Source organism: Salvelinus alpinus, chromosome 11 (assembly GCF_045679555.1).
Source record: "Salvelinus alpinus chromosome 11, SLU_Salpinus.1, whole genome shotgun sequence".
NCBI classification, from domain to species: domain Eukaryota; kingdom Metazoa; phylum Chordata; class Actinopteri; order Salmoniformes; family Salmonidae; genus Salvelinus; species Salvelinus alpinus.
The window spans coordinates 62,933,509-62,952,294 of NC_092096.1; the positions used below are offsets into that span (position 1 = coordinate 62,933,509).

Here is an 18,786-nt window from a genome sequence, read left to right on the forward strand (position 1 = left end):
ACAGTAAGTCTGTCAGGATGACAGCAGAAACGCCTGAATAATATGCCTCTTCTCAAGTCTTCTCTGTCTTCATATGACATGTTATGAGCAGTTTTGTATGTGATTTTACACCATTCTAACGTGCTTGATGAAGTTAACAAACTGAAAATCATCTTCATAAATAATATTTGATTAGTTGATCATCATCAACATAAACAGTGACAGCCCCCCACTGACTCTTTCAGATTTATAATATTCTTCTAATGTAAATGATTCTAATAGAAAAGTATTCTGCAAAATAAAATTATTTTGATAAAGAAGGTAGGACGAGGTATCTGTGCACTTTTAATGGAGCTACTACTATAGGATATTTGAGTGACAGAATGGAGGTTATCAAATTAACTTCAGGCCTCAGCACTCTAATCTTCCATTCTGTACTATTGTTATTCTACCAAGGGGTGGGTGGAGGAGGGAACTCAAGTAACGTAATAGCCTTCAGGCGTAGCGACATTCTTATGGTCAAACTGACGATTCCAGGCTGAAAGAAGTTCCCGCTATCGCAATATGACCAAAATATTTGACATGTAGGCCAGTTTAGCTATTGACGTCTTACAGACCAAATGCATTGTGGAAAAGGTGGTTCCTGTTTAAACTTCCTCATAATAGCACCTCTTCATCGCTTGAAGACAGCCTGTTCTGATGTATTTTGACAGAACTTGAGAAGACTGGGAAGTGTGCGGACGATGTCGGCCGTCAGGTGGAATGTTGTACTTTGGTTATGTTTATACTGTGGCGGCACCTTTGCGCAAACAGCCTCGCGAGAAGGTAAGTCATTCATACAGGTGTTCAAGATGACGTCCTAATGATATACGTTGTTGTGTATACGTTGACTAGCCACACAAATAGTCTGTACTCTATATTTGATAATATTTTCAGATTAACAATAGTTTTCTTTTCAATTCTCCTGGTAGCAATATGCTACTGTATTGTACATTACACTGCTAAAATGAACCAAATTATACTTGTATTTATAAAAAAAAATTAATAGAAGAGAAAGTTTTGTATAATGTAAATAGACTGCCACTGTCTGTGCACTTTACAGTATTTACATTTCATGCCAGAACACCATATTATTTGAGAGCTGCAATAAGCTTACATTATGGGTCAAATAAACCACTTTTACTTCCAATCCTCTCCCTTCGTTCCCCGCCTCTGTCCCCTCTCTCCTCTTCCTTTCAGTGGAGCTCTTCAACTCAGTCAAACAGGCCAGTCTGAAATGGACATCTTATCCAAACTCCAAAGCAGTAAGTAAGATGGCTACCCGTTCTGCTCTCTCTGTCTAGCAGAAACACTAGATGCTGTGGAGGTTTAGACCAGTTACTTTATAGATCATTCATGAAATACATTTTTGTCCGGTTTCCCTGACACACGAGAATCTCTGTTGAAGATGCTTTTTAGTCCATTACTTGGTTAAATCTGTATGAGGGAAACTGGCCCCTGGTGCTTTTGGCCCTGTCCTACAGTAGGCCTATGGCTGTATGCCTAATAACATACTGTATCATCCTCTCCTGTCACTACAGTGGAGTGAGAAATTACTGAAGATGGGTTCAGAGACCCAAGTCCCAGTCTATCAAGCCTGCGCTGTCAACAACAAACCCAGTTCAAGATCACTACTGACTAATTGGATTGCACGGAAGGATGCCCTGCACCTGCTATTGGACCTACAATTCGCCCAGGAAGAGGAGTCATCATCCAATCAGCTGAGTCCACTCCAGGTCCACCTTCTGGAATCAGACTCTCCACTGTCCAAATTTAGTGAATCCCAGAATCCCCTCAATCTAAAAACTTCTCAGACTTTCAGCACCACAACAGAAGTGCATCGGATCAAGGAGTACCTTAAAAACAGCCTGGAATTAGTGTTAAACACTGAGCCTCTCTCACACGATGGCTTCCATCTTGGATTCACCTACTCAGGGCGCTGCATCTTCCTATCCTCTGTCAGGCTGTACTACAGGAGATGTCCTCGTTTGGTCAGCCACCTGGTTGGGTTTGAGGGAGCGTCTGCAGGAGCGGGGTCATTGACAGGGTCCTGTGTTGAAGGCACCGTGGGGATAGAGGGGCAGGTGGAGCCCCCTCAGAGGGAGTGCCAGGTGAATGGGGAGTGGGGTCCACTGCAAGGTGGGTGCACCTGCGTCCCGGGTCACCAAGAAAAGGTGGACTCTTGTGAAGGTATGTGAAGACCAACCTGAAACACACCACTATGATGAGTTTGACTCTAGTAGATACACAGTATATTTTTTGGGCCAGGAGTTTTTCCAGGTCAGGTCGCAAAGTCGGGAAAAGCTCCTGGCCCCATGCATCTTATAAGGGCTAGCCGTCTATCTGTGTAGTAGCCTTGACAGATTTATTTGGGTTTCTTCCAACAGCCTGTAGAGTTGGATACTACAAGGCAGCCAATGAGAGTGGGGGTTGTCGCTCGTGCCCACCCAACAGGAAGACGGACAGGGAGGGTGCAGAAGGGTGTGACTGTCGTCAGGGGTACTTCAGCCTCCCGGGTGACCCGTATGTCATGGGGTGCACACGTAAGACACTCCGACGAGTTCCTCAAACCACATAATTTTTGTAATTTCGCAGAAGTATCAAAAATCGAAGATTTATGGATGAGTTGTGTAGAATGTAGTAAATAGTTCAACAACTTGCTTCAACTGAATAAGGATGTGCCATATTGGAGAAGTCAGAGAGGGTCATTCATGAATCTTAACGACAATGGGAAACATGTTTGTAGGTGACAACCATGTTTCTTTCATTTCCTAATTTTCTTATGTTCCAATATCTCGAGCTGTTTGGCATTTAGTATTTCTCTTCCACAGGACCACCCTCTGCTCCTGTAAATGTAACAGTCCAGCACCTCAATGACTCAATACTGACTCTGCTTTGGGACCCTCCCATTGACCTGGGGGGGAGGCAGGAAGTGATGTATGACGTGGAATGCTCAGAGAGAGAGGGAGGGACTGATGGTCAGTGGGCAGTGTGTGGGGAGGCGGTCATCTTTCTCCCTGCCTCAGCGGGACTGACCGTCACTGCAGTCAACCTCACAAGGGTCAGCCCACGGTGGTCGGACTACCGGCTGTCGGTCCGGGCAAGAAATGACGTGTCATTCCACCAGGGGGCAGCAGCAGCGTCATCAACAGCACCCATAATCATTCATAGATGTGAGTCTGTCTTGATGTCTGTCATTACTACTACCTCATTCTAACAGAGCTGTAGCTGCTGCTGCTGATACAACGGTTGGGTCTAATCCTGAATGCTGATTGGTTAAAACTAAGGAAGAACGTGTGAGTCATGATCAAGATAAGAATTGTACCATCCTACTGTGATCATACTCTTATCATATCATAACATTTCATAGTGAGTTTGGATGATGTCATCACATTTGGCATCGCTGTTACGGTATACTAACAAAACCGAAACGGCTGATGCTAACAACGCTGCTTAAAGATAATCATGACTCCGAGCACTAACCTCGGCTGTTAAAAGCCTCACTGTGCCGATGCACACATGTGCAAGGTTATGGATAATATATACAGCTCATTTCCTTTTGATGTAGAAGGACATGGAATGTCAGGACAGATATGAATCCAACCCACTTCAAATGATGTGAAGATACCCGTCTGTCTACAGGGAAATCTTTAGTGATAAACACCCCTGGTCCCATCCCCCTGGATCCCCACCACGCCCATGCGGAGGGTCCCTCTCCCTGGGTGATCATAGGAGCTGTACTGGGAGTCCTTCTGCTGTTGATTCTGGTCCCTGCTGCTGTTTATTCTCTGCGGTGCAAATACACCAAGCTCAGGTAAATACACCAAGCTCAGGTAAATACACCAAGCTCAGGTAAATACACGTAGCTCAGGTAAATACACCAAGCTCAGGTAAATACACCAAGCTCAGGTAAATACACGTAGCTCAGGTAAATACACGTAGCTCAGGTAAATACACGTAGCTCAGGTAAATACACGTAGCTCAGGTAAATACACATAACTCAGGCAAACCAGAATACCCACCTGGTGACCAGAGGCTGGTGGGAGGGGCTATAGGAGGACGGGCTCATTGTAATGTCTAAAATGGAATTATTGGAACCACATCAAACATATGGAAATCACGTTTGACTCTGTTGCAAAACTTCCATTCCAGCCATTACAATGAGCCCGTCCTCCTATAGCCCCTCCCACCAGCCTCCTCTGCTGGGGACAGAGCCTTTTTGATCTAGCTTGGATGTAGAGGTTCATATATATATTTATTTATTTATTTTCCAGTCAAGACCAGGAGGTGGAACTGCTGCCTTCTCACACAGGTGTGACCTATGGTCGTAATGAGGGCTCACACGCTGCCCCTCAGGAAGTCAACAGTGAGTCTGACACTGCCAAGAATTCACTATAAACAGTAGACACAGTATTTGACTCAGATAGACAGGACTGTCAGATTAACTATGTAGATAACAGTGTTGTGTCCCCATTTGACTCTCCCTTCATTCTTCACCCCCCCCCCCCCCTCTCCTTTCTCTCGTCTCCTATAGTGGTGGTGGTACCTGGTGTGGTTCAGTTGCTGGAGAGTGTTGGTGACAAACTACTTACCAGTCTGAGGGATGTCCTGGTGGACAGGAACCAGCTGACCCTGGGAAAGGAGCTGGGAGCTGGTCAGTCAAGGAGACTTATCATATAACATTCTATTCTAGTTGCAGCCTGCTTTTCTATTCTATCCTGATAATGAAGCATGTTCCAGTGAATTCTAATGTGTTTTGACTGTACCTCCAGGAGAGTTTGGCTCTGTCTACGAGGGGATCTTTACTCCAGAGGAAGGGATGGACATCAAAGTAGCTGTCAAGACCATGAGAGGTACGCATCACAGGGAATTATCCGCATGTAACATGAATGGATATCTTGAAGTATCCCCATGTAACATGAATGGATATCTTGAAATATCCCCATGTAAAATGAATGGATATCTTGAAATATTCCCATGTAAAATGAATGGATATCTTGAAATATTCCCATGTAAAATGAATGGATATCTTGAAGTATCCCCATGTAACATGAATGCAGCCTATTCCTTAGTACTGTATGTCTGTAGCACAGGAGGCTGCTGAGGGGAGGACAGCCCATATTAATGGCTGAATGGAATGTTATCAAACACATGGGAACCAATATTTTTGATACCATTCTATTTTTTCCATTCCAGCCATTAATGAGCCCGCCCTCACCTGTGGTTTATACAGCTTATACTGTATGTTTTCTCCCTGTGTGGCTTCAGTTGGACTCCACAGGCAGGAGGACTTAGAGTCGTTTCTGAAGGAAGCAGAGATCATGCAGCACTTTGACCATATCAACGTTGTCAAACTTCTTGGTAATTCTGCCCTACTAGCTCACCTTACTCTGTAATGTATTTCAATGCCGACTTTAATGCTATCACTCAACATTCCATTCATCCTTCAAATTCTTGTTGCAGTATTGGCATCCTCTGAAAGTATCTGTGTTTGTCCTGCAGGGGTCACTTTGGAGCAGGATTCTCCTTTGCCAGTCCCTCTGGTGATTCTACCCTTCATGAAGCATGGAGACCTGCGCCGGTTCCTCATCGCTACCCGCTACGGGGATATTCCCATGGTGAGAGACACACACGCACACCCACACACAAAGAGGCATAGACACAAGGACGCACATCACACGTGCACGGTCTCTGACTAATATGTATAATCTAAATGAATACCTCTTCCCTCCTCACAGTTTGTGCCTCACCAGAGTCTTCTGCGCTTCATGGTTGACATTGCAGCAGGGATGGAGTATCTGAGTTCACATGGCTTTTTGCACAGGGACCTGGCTGCACGCAACTGCATGTAAGTCCACCAGGGGGTGCCAGTCAATCAGAGTGTACTTACACGGGAGTCTCAGATAAGGAAGACCGCATCTATGTCACAGGAGGTCGGTGGCACCTTAATTGGGGAGGACGGGCTCGTGTTAATGGATGGAGTGAAATTGTATCAAATACATCAAACGCATGTGTTTGATGCCGTTCCATTTGCTCCATTCTAGCCATTATTATGAGCCGTCCTCCCCTCAGCAGCCTCCATTGATCTATGTCCACACCATTGGTATTCAGCTAAGGGAATATATTACGATGAAACCTACCAACATGTTCATTGAGGATGGGTAAGGTTCTTCCAGGCCTTCGAGGACATGGTACCAAGCCGCAGACTGATATCAGGATAGTGGGATGGATACACCAGTTGGTAAATCAATTGAAACAAAGCCTTGTCACAGTGAATATGCCTACAGATCACCATGCAGTAGTAAACATGTTTTCTTTGTAGCTGTAAGTACATATTATTAAATAGTTTAGAACGTAGTTGACTACCAGTCAGACTTGCTGTGTTTGTATCTGTGTGTGTCTGCGCTCGTGTGTCCGTCTTTCCCAGGTTGGGGGATGATGTGTGTGTGTGTGTGTGTGTGTGTGTGTGTGTGTGTGTGTGTGTGTGTGTGTGTGTGTGTATTTTCCAGGTTGGGGGATGATGATGGGTGTGTGTGTGTGTGTGTGTGTGTGTGTGTGTGTGTGTGTGTGTGTGTGTGTGTGTGTGTGTGTGTGTGTGTGTGTGTGTGTGTGTGTGTCTTTTCCAGGTTGGGGGATGATGTGTGTTTGTGTGTGTGTCTTTTACAGGTTGGGGGATGATGTGTGTGTGTGTCTTTTCCAGGTTGGGGGATGACTTGCACGTGTGTGTGGCTGACTTCGGCCTCTCCAAGAAGACATACAGCAACAACTACTACAGACAGACAGTGATTATCCGAATGCCGGTCAAGTGGATGGCCATAGAGAGCCTATCAGAGTCCATCTTTACTAGCAAGAGTGATGTGGTAAGTCACACATGACTAAGAGATGACTGGCATGACATCTGACTGACCCATCACTTGGACCAGCAGTGTGAGCTGACCCTGTGACCTGACCAGGACAAATTCTGTATGCTACTCATTACTGAAGCTAGCAGAGGGTGATCATAAAGATGGCTATAAATAACTGGCTGTTATGTCAATGCATGTTTAAATTGAAGAAAGTGTGTGTGTGTGTGTGTGTGTGTGTGTGTGTGTGTGTGTGTGTGTGTGTGTGTGTGTGTGTGTGTGTGTGTGTGTGTGTGTGTGTGTGTGTGTGTGTGTGTGTGTGTGTGTGTGTGTGTGTGTGTGCACCTTTACTACAGTGGTCATTTGCAGTCACCATGTGGGAGATAGTGTCCAGGGGAAGGACACCGTATCCTGGGGTCCACAACCATGAGCTCCTGGAGCTGCTGAACGCTGGACACAGACTCAAGCTTCCTGAGTGTGATGACAAACTGTGAGTCCTCACTTTATTCTTGTCTAGTTTAGTAGTATGACCTCACTTGTTATGGAATCAGTGGGGGAATGTAGCTCAATAAATGTTCACAAGAACTGATGCTAGTTTTGTGAACGTAGATATGGTAACCAGTAGCCACTGTTTAAAATGTAATGTGTGAGTGCAATAATTAATTGAATTTGAATGTGTAGCTGTATTTAGTGAAAACTTCAGTTTACAGATTCACACAGAGTTGTTGACAACTTGGGCCACGTTTGAACCCCACTGGGCAAAAACTGGTTGAATCAATGTTGTTTCCACGTCATTTCAGACAAAATCTGTAATATGATGACGTTGAATCAAAGTGGAAAACTGATTGGATTTCCAAAAAGTCATCAACGTAAGGGAATTTTGTATTTTTTTACCCAACTTTTAACCTACATCCAATGACAGGGTGACATTTTGGACAATTTCACGTTGAATTCACGTTATTTGACAACTCAACCTAATGTAAATCACAGCCAGTGGTGTAAAAAGTACTCAATTGTCAAGTACTCAAAGATACCTTAATAGAAAATGCCTCTAGTAAAAGTGAAAGTCACTCAGTAAAATACTACTTGAGTAAAAGTCTAAAAGTATCTGGTTTTAAATGTACTTAAGTACAGATGTGGAAAAAGTACTAAATTGTCATACTTGAGTAAAAGTATAAAGTAAAAGTAAATGCTATACATCAAATTCCTTTTATTAAGCAAACCAGATGGCATGATGTTCTTGTTTTTTAAATGTACGGACAGCCAGGGACACACTCCAACACTTAGACATTATTTACAAATGCAGTATGTGTTTAGTGAGTTCTCCAGATCAGAGGCAGTAGGGTTGACAACACGTTATATTAATAGGTACGTGAATTGGACCATATTGCTGCCCTGCCTGAGCATTCAAAATGTAACAAGTACTTTTGGGTGCCAGTGAAAATATATGGAGTAAAAAGTACATATTTTCTTCAGGAATGTAGTGGAGTAAAAGTAAAGTAAAGTACAGATACCCCCAAAAACGACTTAAGTAGTACTTTAAAGTGTTTTTTACTGAAGTACTTTACACCACTGATCAAAGCTAGATGTTGAACTGATGTCTGTGCCCAGTGGGACATAAAGTGCGCCTGGTTTCTCCCCAAATATTTATTGGCTAGCTTCTGGACCTCCCCTGTAGTTCTGTAGCTCTATCTAATTGAATCAACGTGAGCCTTATGGGCTAGACAGGCTGTAACTGAGAGTTGGGCAACATGGAGCATGTCCACAGAGGTGATATTGTCTGTGTAATTAATTATATGTTAACCCTGCCTCTCCCTCTCAATCCATCTTCCTTCCTCTCTCTGATACGGGGTCTCACTTTTCCTTTGTTCTCTCTCCATCCCTCTCTCTCTCAATCCATCTTCTTCTCCCCTTCTCTCTTCCTTTCTGCGCTGTCTGACTTATTCCTCTCTCTCCCTCTTCCTCTCTCTCTCTCCCTCTCTACCTCCCTCTCTCTCTCTCCCTCATCTCACTCAATTTCGTGAGATGAGGGAGAGAGAGTAGATATATATATATATATATGCACTGTATATCTACTCATCTCTCTCCCTGCACCTCTCATCTCCCCACTAGTTATGAGGTGATGCTGAGTTGTTGGCACAGGGAGCCGGGACACAGGCCTGGTTTCAGGGAGCTGGGGGAGACGCTCAAAGCCCTTCTGTTTGAGCTGCCCCCGCTGGAGGCCAGCCAGGAGGCCCACTACATCAACCAGGGCCTGGAGGCTGCCACTCACATTCCGTGGGTTGCCGATGGATATGACAACTCCGGTTTCGAGGAGGGCGCAGTGGGGAACGTGTACCTGCCCACCCCTGTGGGGGCTGGGGCTAATGCTAAACCACCCAAGAACGATGAGGAAGGATATCTGTTGTGTATGAAAACTGAGTCTGCTGTGTAGACTGTGGATTAGGAAGGGATTGTGGGTGTTTTATAGATGATATTTGTGAAAGAGACTCTGCTTTTTAAAAGCGTTCTCTGGTGTTTTTGTGTTTCAGTCAGTTTGGTGTTTTATGTTCTGTCAGCTACGGTTACGGAATGTGTTTATTCCATGTGTTATCTCTGTGGTTAGATACCACGGCACAAATCAACATATCAAATATCGATCGTGTGTGTGTGTGTGTGTGTGTGTGTGTGTGTGTGTGTGTGTGTGTGTGTGTGTGTGTGTGTGTGTGTGTGTGTGTGTGTGTGTGACAGATTGCTGGGCATTACCTTCTCTACTGACGATTGGTGTGCCACAATGTTTCTCCAACTCCTGTAAATAATGTTTGATAATCAATTATATGTATTTTTTTATAATGAACATTGTTTTAGGGATGATCTTTGAAACCCATAACTACATAAAAGCATTAAATTTTTCCATTGAATTCAAATTTGCATGAAGAAAGAGTGATATTGTGCAAGAATAGTGTGATGTGTCACCAAAGACAGTACAGTATGAAGATAAGCTAAACCTGCTTCTCCAACAGAAATCCCTGATCACACTTGTATGCGATCTCATGGCAACGTTGGTTTGCAATGCGCATGCGTAGGGCACGTCATCGGGTTTAACAGTCGTCTCGAGCAGAACTGCGCATGTGCAGGCCGTCAAATCAAAGGCACTCCGTTATAAAGTTGTTTTTCACGAAAATGTAAACGTGTCAGTTTGTCACTTAAGCTAGGTTGGAGTAATAACATGTTCAACTACTTAAGACATTGGCTCTGATCTAGGTTGTGCCTTAAGATTTCGAAAAAGTAACAACCAAGGAATACATTTTCACTTTTCTCATTGACTTCTCAAACCCCGGCCGGTCGGTTTCGCAAGCGTTCGCAGCAGTCTCGCGATGTTGCGCCTTTGGGCTAAGAAACTCTGCGGTGTCACCATGTCCAGGTATAGTGTATTTATGACAATTGGGAACTCGAAAAGAAACGAGGTCAAATCATGACGTCAGTGATCTTTAGGTCGGAAAGTCGGAGTTCTCTAGAAAAAGATTTGAGTTCCCATTTTGGAATACCGAGTTGGAGCAAATTTTTTCGAGTTCCCAGTTGTCTTGAACGCACTAAAGTCGGAGATTTCCGAGTTCCTAGTTGTTTTGAACGCGACAGTAGACTTTGAACTACAACTCCCATCATCAGACCCTTTCTAGATTTGTCTGTAGTGCCACGTCATATCGATGTCACTGCCGCACCTGCGCAGCCATCTTGTACTTCGAGCGAGGAGCGTACACAGAAAGAAATCAAAAGGATCAAATAAACCTGTCAAATCAGAAGAAAATAGGAATGTCGCTAAACGTTATATAGCCCCATAACGATTAGACACCCAAGAAGGAAAAGGTTAGGTAAACAAGACGGTGAAATAGACATTCAAGTGCTTCGGATATCGAGACCGACAAGTCATCTTTTGCTTGTGAGTGAGAGGAGGAAGGGACAGTCAAATCGCCGAAAGAAAAACACATCCCGAACGTCAGTCAAATCATGAATCCAGAATAGTGAGTAGACCCGCCGCCCTGAGAACCACCAATATGTTTTACTGTAATGGTACATGAATAATCAAACAAGCTATTGTTTGGCGCGGGCAGTTCCATAACATTTGAGTTTCGAGCGGTATGTAGCTATTCAGCTAGCTAGCGTCAGCTGATCTCTTTCCCGTGCCAGCCAACGTTAGCTAGCATAATGTTTTACATACACATAGCTAGCTAGCTATCACGCCATTGATATACGCATTGTCAATAAATAAAACTAGCTTGCTTGCTTGTGCCTCAAACATCTGTCACTTGTGTGTGGCCCTGAAATGCTCGGTGCGGTGGCGACCGGAGAATTAGGACGTTGTGCTTGAACGTCACACCGGTGCAGTAGTTACAGTAGAATGTCTTGCTTTGTCAGAAACACACACGCACCCACAGTTCTGTAAAGGCGCTTTGTTCTTTGTCTCTAGCTGCAACGTAATGTAGCTAACTAGCTAATAATAACTATGTTAATGTTCGGGCCAAAACTTAGGTGTTTCTGAATCTGAGTATATCGGCTTGAGGAGACGAGATCTGCTCTGACGCACAGGATCCTTCAATTCAAAGTGCCATTGACCAGCTGTGCAAACGTTATGTCAATTCCTTTCGGTACTCACAAGAATATGCAATTTCGCCGAACAACTATCGTCATTACTGCGCTTACCAACGTTATGTACTTAAAAAAAAGGTCTAAATAAAACCAATATTCTTTCGCGATACTGTAGTGCTGCTGGATCAGTCGACCAGTGCGCGGCAGTAATGAATGATTTTTATCGGAGATGCTGAAGGGAGAAGGAGCCTAGTAAGGAGACCAGGGTGTGGGTTTGTCAAAAGCGCTCTGCTATAGATTAGACCAGGGATTGGGCAATTTTGATGGGGGTGGGGGCCACAAAAAACGGAACTCATCATGAGGGGCCAGTGGCTCATGGGTCTGCATACCCACATTGATACCCCCCACCTTGCAGGCAAAACATTTTAGCAGCCCCCCTCTTGACAGTGAAGAGAACATTTACATTTTAAAGTTCATTTCCTGCAATTCTACACATTTTGCCATAGGGTGGAGGCAAATGTTTGCAGTTTTTAATATGATAACTGATGATCAATTGGTTTAGATAGTTGGCCGCTAGACTAATTTACCAATCTATAAAATGTTAGCTGACAGGGGCTAATTGAGTGACTGCTGATTCGCATTACATACACCCACTCCTTTCGAAACACCCACTCGCCCATACTCTGGTCGCCATACTTGGCTGAAGGTGGATTTGGGAGTACATACCGTGCGTAATGGCAGTAATGATGATAGTTGCTTAGCATAATATTAAACATTTAGTTCTGTGTACAGCCAGAAGCTAAATGCCCTATGCAGAAGTAGTTGCTTGAACACATTAATATTGGTATCACCATAATGTGATAATTTCTTGCCTCAGGAATCTTTCTCCGCACTTTCTCTATATTGGGCCTAAGCCTACAATCCTAAGCTATCCTAAGTAGTGTTGCAAAGTATACTGGTACCACCGCAATATCACGGTACCAAAACATAATTCAACTTATGATACCAACATTTTAGAGTACCGTTTCATATGATACTACCACATTTTTCAGCCCTACCGATCGAAAGAACCTGCTGGCGCCTGTTATAAGATGTTTATAAAGTCCTTTTTGTTTATAAATTCAGTTGAATTTAAGAAAAAGCCAATGGTCTCCTTGTATGCGCAGGACCAATAATATCCATTTCACTTTCACGCGCATATCACGTGTGGCAGCTGTAATCATCGAGCTACATCCTCTACCAGCCCTCACTCACCTGTTTCTCTCCATCCGCTCTTCATGTGTATCTATTTTTCCATCAGTTTTTAAAATATAATTTAGCCGTGATGGCGAGCGGGTATGCAGACCCTGATGAGTCTTCTGTTAGAGTTGTACATTTGTTACATTGGGAGCAGCGCGCAGTGTGCAATGTTGATACATTGTATAATTTCATCGCCTGTTATAACCAAGAGCACAGACCAGCCTGTGTAGACTTTGCAAGTTCACTGTCATGCAGCCTCTGAGTGCCTGAGAGGGAAACTGGAGCACCGTTCGCGACAGGCATGCTTGCACCTTTACAGCAAAGAAACCGCTTGTCTCTAGCCTAAACGGTTAAAATATGACCCATATTACCAGAGGTCTTGTCTCTAGCCTAAACGCTTAAAATATGACCCATATTACCAGAGGTCTTGTCTCTAGCCTAAACGCTTAAAATATGACCCATATTACCAGAGGTCTTGTCTCTAGCCTAAAAGCTTAAAATATGACCCATATTACCTATCAGGATTAGCACACATTTTATATCATTTCACAAACCATGTCGCAGGCCCTTTTAAACTAATCCTGGGTCGTCAATTATTGGTTTGATAACAAACAACGTTGTTCAGTCACTACTACTCTTGAGATGTGCTTCAAAAAGTAGTATTCATATAGCCCTCATAACTATATCAAAAATCAATTTCTTACAAGTGCTCTTTAAATTCTGTTTGGTTCCTAACGTCTTAAAAGTTGGGAGCAGTGTGTGTGTATTTGCGGGAGAGAGAGAGTGGTGTATGTTTATGAGCGAGGGAGACCAGGGAGAGTGTGAGGAACGGAGGGAAAGTGTGTGTGTCTGTTAACTGAAGGGTAAAGAAGGTTTCATGTAGTGTTTTCCCCTTACTGCTACAATAACATGTAGATCATTATGCATGTATACTGAATGAAAATATAAACAACAATTTCAAAGATTTTACTTAGTTCCAGTTCATAAAAGGAAATCAGTCCAATGAAATACATTAATTAGGCCCTAATCTATGGATTTCACATAACTGGGCAGTGGCCATGAGAGGGCATAGGCCCACCCATTTGGGAGCCAGGCCCAGCTAATCAGAGTGAGTTTTTCCCCACAAAAGGGCTTTATTACAGAACAAAATACTTCTCAGCAACCCCCCCTCCTCAGACGATCCCACAGGCGAAGAAGTGGAGGTCCTGGTCTGGCGTGATCACATTTGGCTGCGGTTGTGAGGCCAGTTGGATGTACTGCCTAGTTCTCTAAAATGACATTGGAGGCGGATTATGGTAGAGAAATGAGCATTCAATTCTCTGGCAACAGCTCTGTTGGACATGCCTGCAGTCAGCATGCCATTTGCACGCTCCCTCAACTTGAGACATCTGGGGTGTTGTGTGACACAACTGCACATTATAGTTGCCTTTTATTGCCCCCAGCACAAGGTGCACCTGTGTAATGATCATGCTGTTTAATCAGCTTCTAGATACGCCACACCGGTCAGGTAGATGGATTATCTTGGCAAAGGAGAAATGCTCACTAACAGGGATGTAAACAAATTTGTGCACAAGATTTGAAAGAAATAAGATTTTTGTGTGTATGGATCATGTCTGGGATCTTTTATTTCAGCTCATGAAACATGGGACCAACACTTTACATGTTGCGATTATATTTTTGTTCAGTATATATTCTTTCCTCCCATTCCTCCAGCCAAATCACAGGTAGGCCTTTGCAAATATGAGCAAAGCAGCCATTCTATGCAGTATTTTATTATACACCGAACGGTGTGAAGTTAAATTCAATGTGTTGTATTGAGTGAGAAGTGTTAATTTTAGTGACAGGTTTTTGCGTAGCACATGCGTAAAACGTTTAGAAAACGGAAACAACCGTCCGGGGGACGGGGCGAACAGGACACTAGGCCACTGATTATAATTTTCTTCACCCCGTGGTATTACGATACTACTCTGTATCATATCGTTAGTAAAACTTTGGTACTGTGACAACACTAATCCTAAATAGAAGAAATGGATGCAACTTCACATCAGTAGTAGGGCTTATTACTGGAGTCAAGTAGCAACAGTGTTTAGAACGTCTAGTCTTTGGTCTGATGCTGGATGCTTTCATTTCAGTGACTACCTGTTCAAGCTCCTCCTTATTGGTGACTCCGGTGTGGGAAAGTCCTGTCTTCTGCTCCGCTTTGCTGTAAGTATACTCACTGTATAGACTATTACTGTTCACAGCTATTTAGTAAGTGGCGTTCTGGTGCCTTCTGTCAAAAATGCAGGTTCCTGGATCTGTCTAACTGTTCTCTCTTCCCTCCAGGATGACACCTACACAGAGAGCTACATCAGCACCATCGGTGTAGACTTCAAGATCCGCACCATCGAGCTGGATGGCAAGACCATCAAACTACAGATTGTGAGTAGTTTGTGACACAACGAACACCTCTACCAACACCACTACCAACACCTCTACCACTACCAACACCTCTACCACTACCACTACCAACACCACCACCTCTTCCACTACCACCACCTCTACCACTACCACTACCAACACCTCTACCAACACCTCTACCACTACCAACACCTCTACCTCTACCTCTACCAACACCACTACCACTACCAACACCTCTACCACTACCAACACCTCTACCACTACCAACACCTCTACCACTACCAACACCTCTACCACTACCAACACCTCTACCACTACCAACACCTCTACCACTACCAACACCTCTACCACTACCAACACCTCTACCACTACCACTACCAACACCTCTACCACTACCACTACCAACACCTCTACCACTACCAACACCTCTACCACTACCAACACCTCTACCACTACCAACACCTCTACCACTACCAACACCTCTACCACTACCAACACCTCTACCACTACCAACACCTCTACCACTACCAACACCTCTACCACTACCAACACCTCTACCACTACCAACACCTCTACCACTACCAACACCTCTACCAACACCTCTACCAACACCTCTACCACTACCAACACCACTACCACTACCAACACCACTACCAATACCTCTACCACTACCAACACCTCTACCACTACCAACACCTCTACCACTACCAACACCTCTACCAACACCTCTACCACTACCAACACCTCTACCACTACCACTACCAACACCTCTACCTCTACCTCTACCACTACCAACACCTCTACCACTACCACTACCAACACCTCTACCTCTACCACTACCACTACCAACACCTCTACCTCTACCTCTACCACTACCAACACCTCTACCGCTACCAACACCTCTACCACTACCAACACCGCTACCACTACCACCACCTCTACCGCTACCATCACCGCTACCAGCATTACCGCTACCACCACCTCTACCACTACCAACACCACCACCTCTACTACCACCACCACTACCAACACCTCTACTACCACCACTACTACCAACACCACCTCTACTACCATCTCCAACACCACCACTACTACCAACACCACCTCTACTACCACTACCAACACCACCACCTCTACCACTACCAACACCTCTACCACTTCCAACAACACCACCTCTACCAACACCTCTACCACTTCCAACAACACCACCTCTACCAACACCTCTACCACTACCACCACCACTACCAACACCTCTACCACCACCACTACCAACACCTCTACCACTACCAACACCACTACCACTACCAACACCTCTACCACTACCACCACCACTACCAACACCTCTCCCACTACCAACATCTCTACCACTACCAACACCTCTACCACTACCACTACCACCACCAACACCTCTACCACTACCACCACCAACACCTCTACCACTACCACCACCAACACCTCTACCACTACCACCACCTCTACCACTACCAACACCTCCACCACTACCAACACCTCCACCACTACCAACACCTCTACCACTACCAACACCTCTACCACTACCAACACCTCTACCACTACCAACACCTTTACCACTACCAACACCACTTCCACCACCAACTCCTGTACCGCTACCACCATTACCGCTACCACCATTACCGCTACCAACATTACCGCTACCAACATTACCGCTACCACCACTACTACCAACACCACCTCTACCAACACCACCTCTACCACCACCACTACCAACACCACCTCTACCACCACCACTACCAACACCACCTCTACCACCACTACTACCAACACCACCTCTACTGCCACTACCAACACCACCACCTCTACCACTACCAACACCAACACCACCTCTACTACCACTACTAACACCAACACCTCTACCAACACCACCTCTACCACCACTACTACCAACACCACCTCTACCACCACTACTACCAACACCACCTCTACTACCACTACTACCAACACCACCACCTCTACCAACACCACCACCTCTACCTCTCCCAACACCACCACCTCTACCTCTCCCAACACCACCACCTCTACCTCTACCAACACCACCACCTCTACCACTACCAACACCACCACCTCTACCACTACCAACACCACCTCTACTACCACTACCAACACCACCTCTACTACCACTACCAACACCACCTCTACCACCACTACCAACACCACCACTACCAACACCACCTCTACCACCACTACCAACACCACCACTACCAACACCACCTCTACCACCACTACCAACACCACCTCTACCACCACTACCAACACCACCTCTACCACCACTACCAACACCACCACCTCTACCACCACTACCAACACCACCACTACCAACACTACCAACACCACCTCTACCACCACTACCAACACCACCTCTACCACCACTATCAACACCACCACCTCTACCACCACTATCAACACCACCACCTCTACCACCACTACCAACACCACCACCTCTACCACCACTACCAACACCACCACTACCAACACCACCACTACCAACACCACCACTACCAACACCACCACTACCAACACCACCACTACCAAGACCACCACTACCAACACCACCACCTCTACCACTACCAACACCACCACTACCAACACCTCTACCACCACTACCAACACCTCTACCACCTCTACCAACACCACCACTACCAACACCACTACCAACACCACTACCAACACCTCTACCAACACCTCTACCAACACCTCTACCACTACCTCTACCACTACCACCACCACTACCAACACCACCTCTACCACTACCAACACCACCTCTACTACCACTACCAACACCACCTCTACTACCACTACCAACACCACCACCTCTACCACTACCAACACCACCACCACTACCAACACCACCACCACTACCAACACCACCACCACTACCAACACCACCACCACTACCAACACCACCACCACTACTACCAACACCACCTCTACTACCAACACCACCACCACTACCACTACCAACACCACTACCACCTCTACTACCACCTCTACTACCAACACCTCTACTACCACCACTACTACCAACACCACCTCTACTACCACTACCAACACCACCTCTACTACCACTACCAACACCACCACCTCTACCACTACCAACACCACCACCTCTACCACTACCAACACCAACACCACTACCAACACCACCACCACTACCACCATCACTACCAACACCCTACTACCACCACCACTACCAACACCTCTACCACTACCAACACCACTACCACTACCAACACCACCACCTCTACTACCACCACCACTACCAACACCTCTACTACCACCACTACTACCAACACCACCTCTACTACCACTACCAACACCACCTCTACTACCACTACCAACACCACCACCTCTACCACTACCAACACCACCACCTCTACCACTACCAACACCAACACCTCTACCACTACCACCACCAACACCTCTACCACTACCACCACCAACACCTCTACCACTACCACCACCACCACCACTACCAACACCTCTCCCACTACCAACATCTCTACCACTACCAACACCTCTACCACTACCACTACCAACACCTCTACCACTACCAACACCAACACCTCTACCACTACCACCACCAACACCTCTACCACTACCACCACCAACACCTCTACCACTACCACCACCTCTACCACTACCAACACCTCCACCACTACCAACACCTCCACCACTACCAACACCT

General features: G+C 45.4%; 2 protein-coding genes across 2 annotated transcripts in view; both read left to right on the forward strand.

The window, feature by feature from the left end:
• The first annotated feature begins 544 nt into the window (after window positions 1–544).
• LOC139534632 (tyrosine-protein kinase receptor TYRO3) lies at window positions 545–9,766 on the forward strand. The gene is made up of 15 exons (XM_071333922.1): window positions 545–804; window positions 1,219–1,283; window positions 1,560–2,208; window positions 2,406–2,561; window positions 2,850–3,191; window positions 3,661–3,832; window positions 4,293–4,384; window positions 4,553–4,672; window positions 4,791–4,871; window positions 5,287–5,379; window positions 5,521–5,636; window positions 5,757–5,866; window positions 6,719–6,878; window positions 7,217–7,350; window positions 8,973–9,766. The coding sequence occupies exons 1-15, from the start codon at window positions 723–725 to the stop codon at window positions 9,292–9,294; spliced, it is 2,694 nt and encodes an 897-aa protein (XP_071190023.1). The 5' UTR covers window positions 545–722; the 3' UTR covers window positions 9,295–9,766.
• A 772-nt stretch (window positions 9,767–10,538) lies between these two features.
• Window positions 10,539–18,786, forward strand: part of LOC139534633 (ras-related protein Rab-1B) — a 36,814-nt gene continuing 28,566 nt past the window's right edge. Inside the window, exons 1-3 of the mRNA XM_071333923.1 lie at window positions 10,539–10,861; window positions 14,798–14,870; window positions 14,991–15,086. Of these exons, the coding sequence (XP_071190024.1) occupies window positions 10,848–10,861; window positions 14,798–14,870; window positions 14,991–15,086 (183 nt within the window). The 5' untranslated portion in view covers window positions 10,539–10,847. The remainder of the gene's footprint in view (window positions 10,862–14,797; window positions 14,871–14,990; window positions 15,087–18,786) is intronic.

Bases quoted from the DNA above. Each gene is read 5' to 3' on its own strand.
- LOC139534632 (XM_071333922.1), top strand. From the start codon at position 723: ATGTCGGCCGTCAGGTGGAATGTTGTACTTTGGTTATGTTTATACTGT. The intron at 3,192-3,660 runs GTGAGTCTGTCT...GTCTGTCTACAG, and splicing joins ACCCATAATCATTCATAGAT to GGAAATCTTTAGTGATAAAC. The intron at 6,879-7,216 runs GTAAGTCACACA...CCTTTACTACAG, and splicing joins TTACTAGCAAGAGTGATGTG to TGGTCATTTGCAGTCACCAT.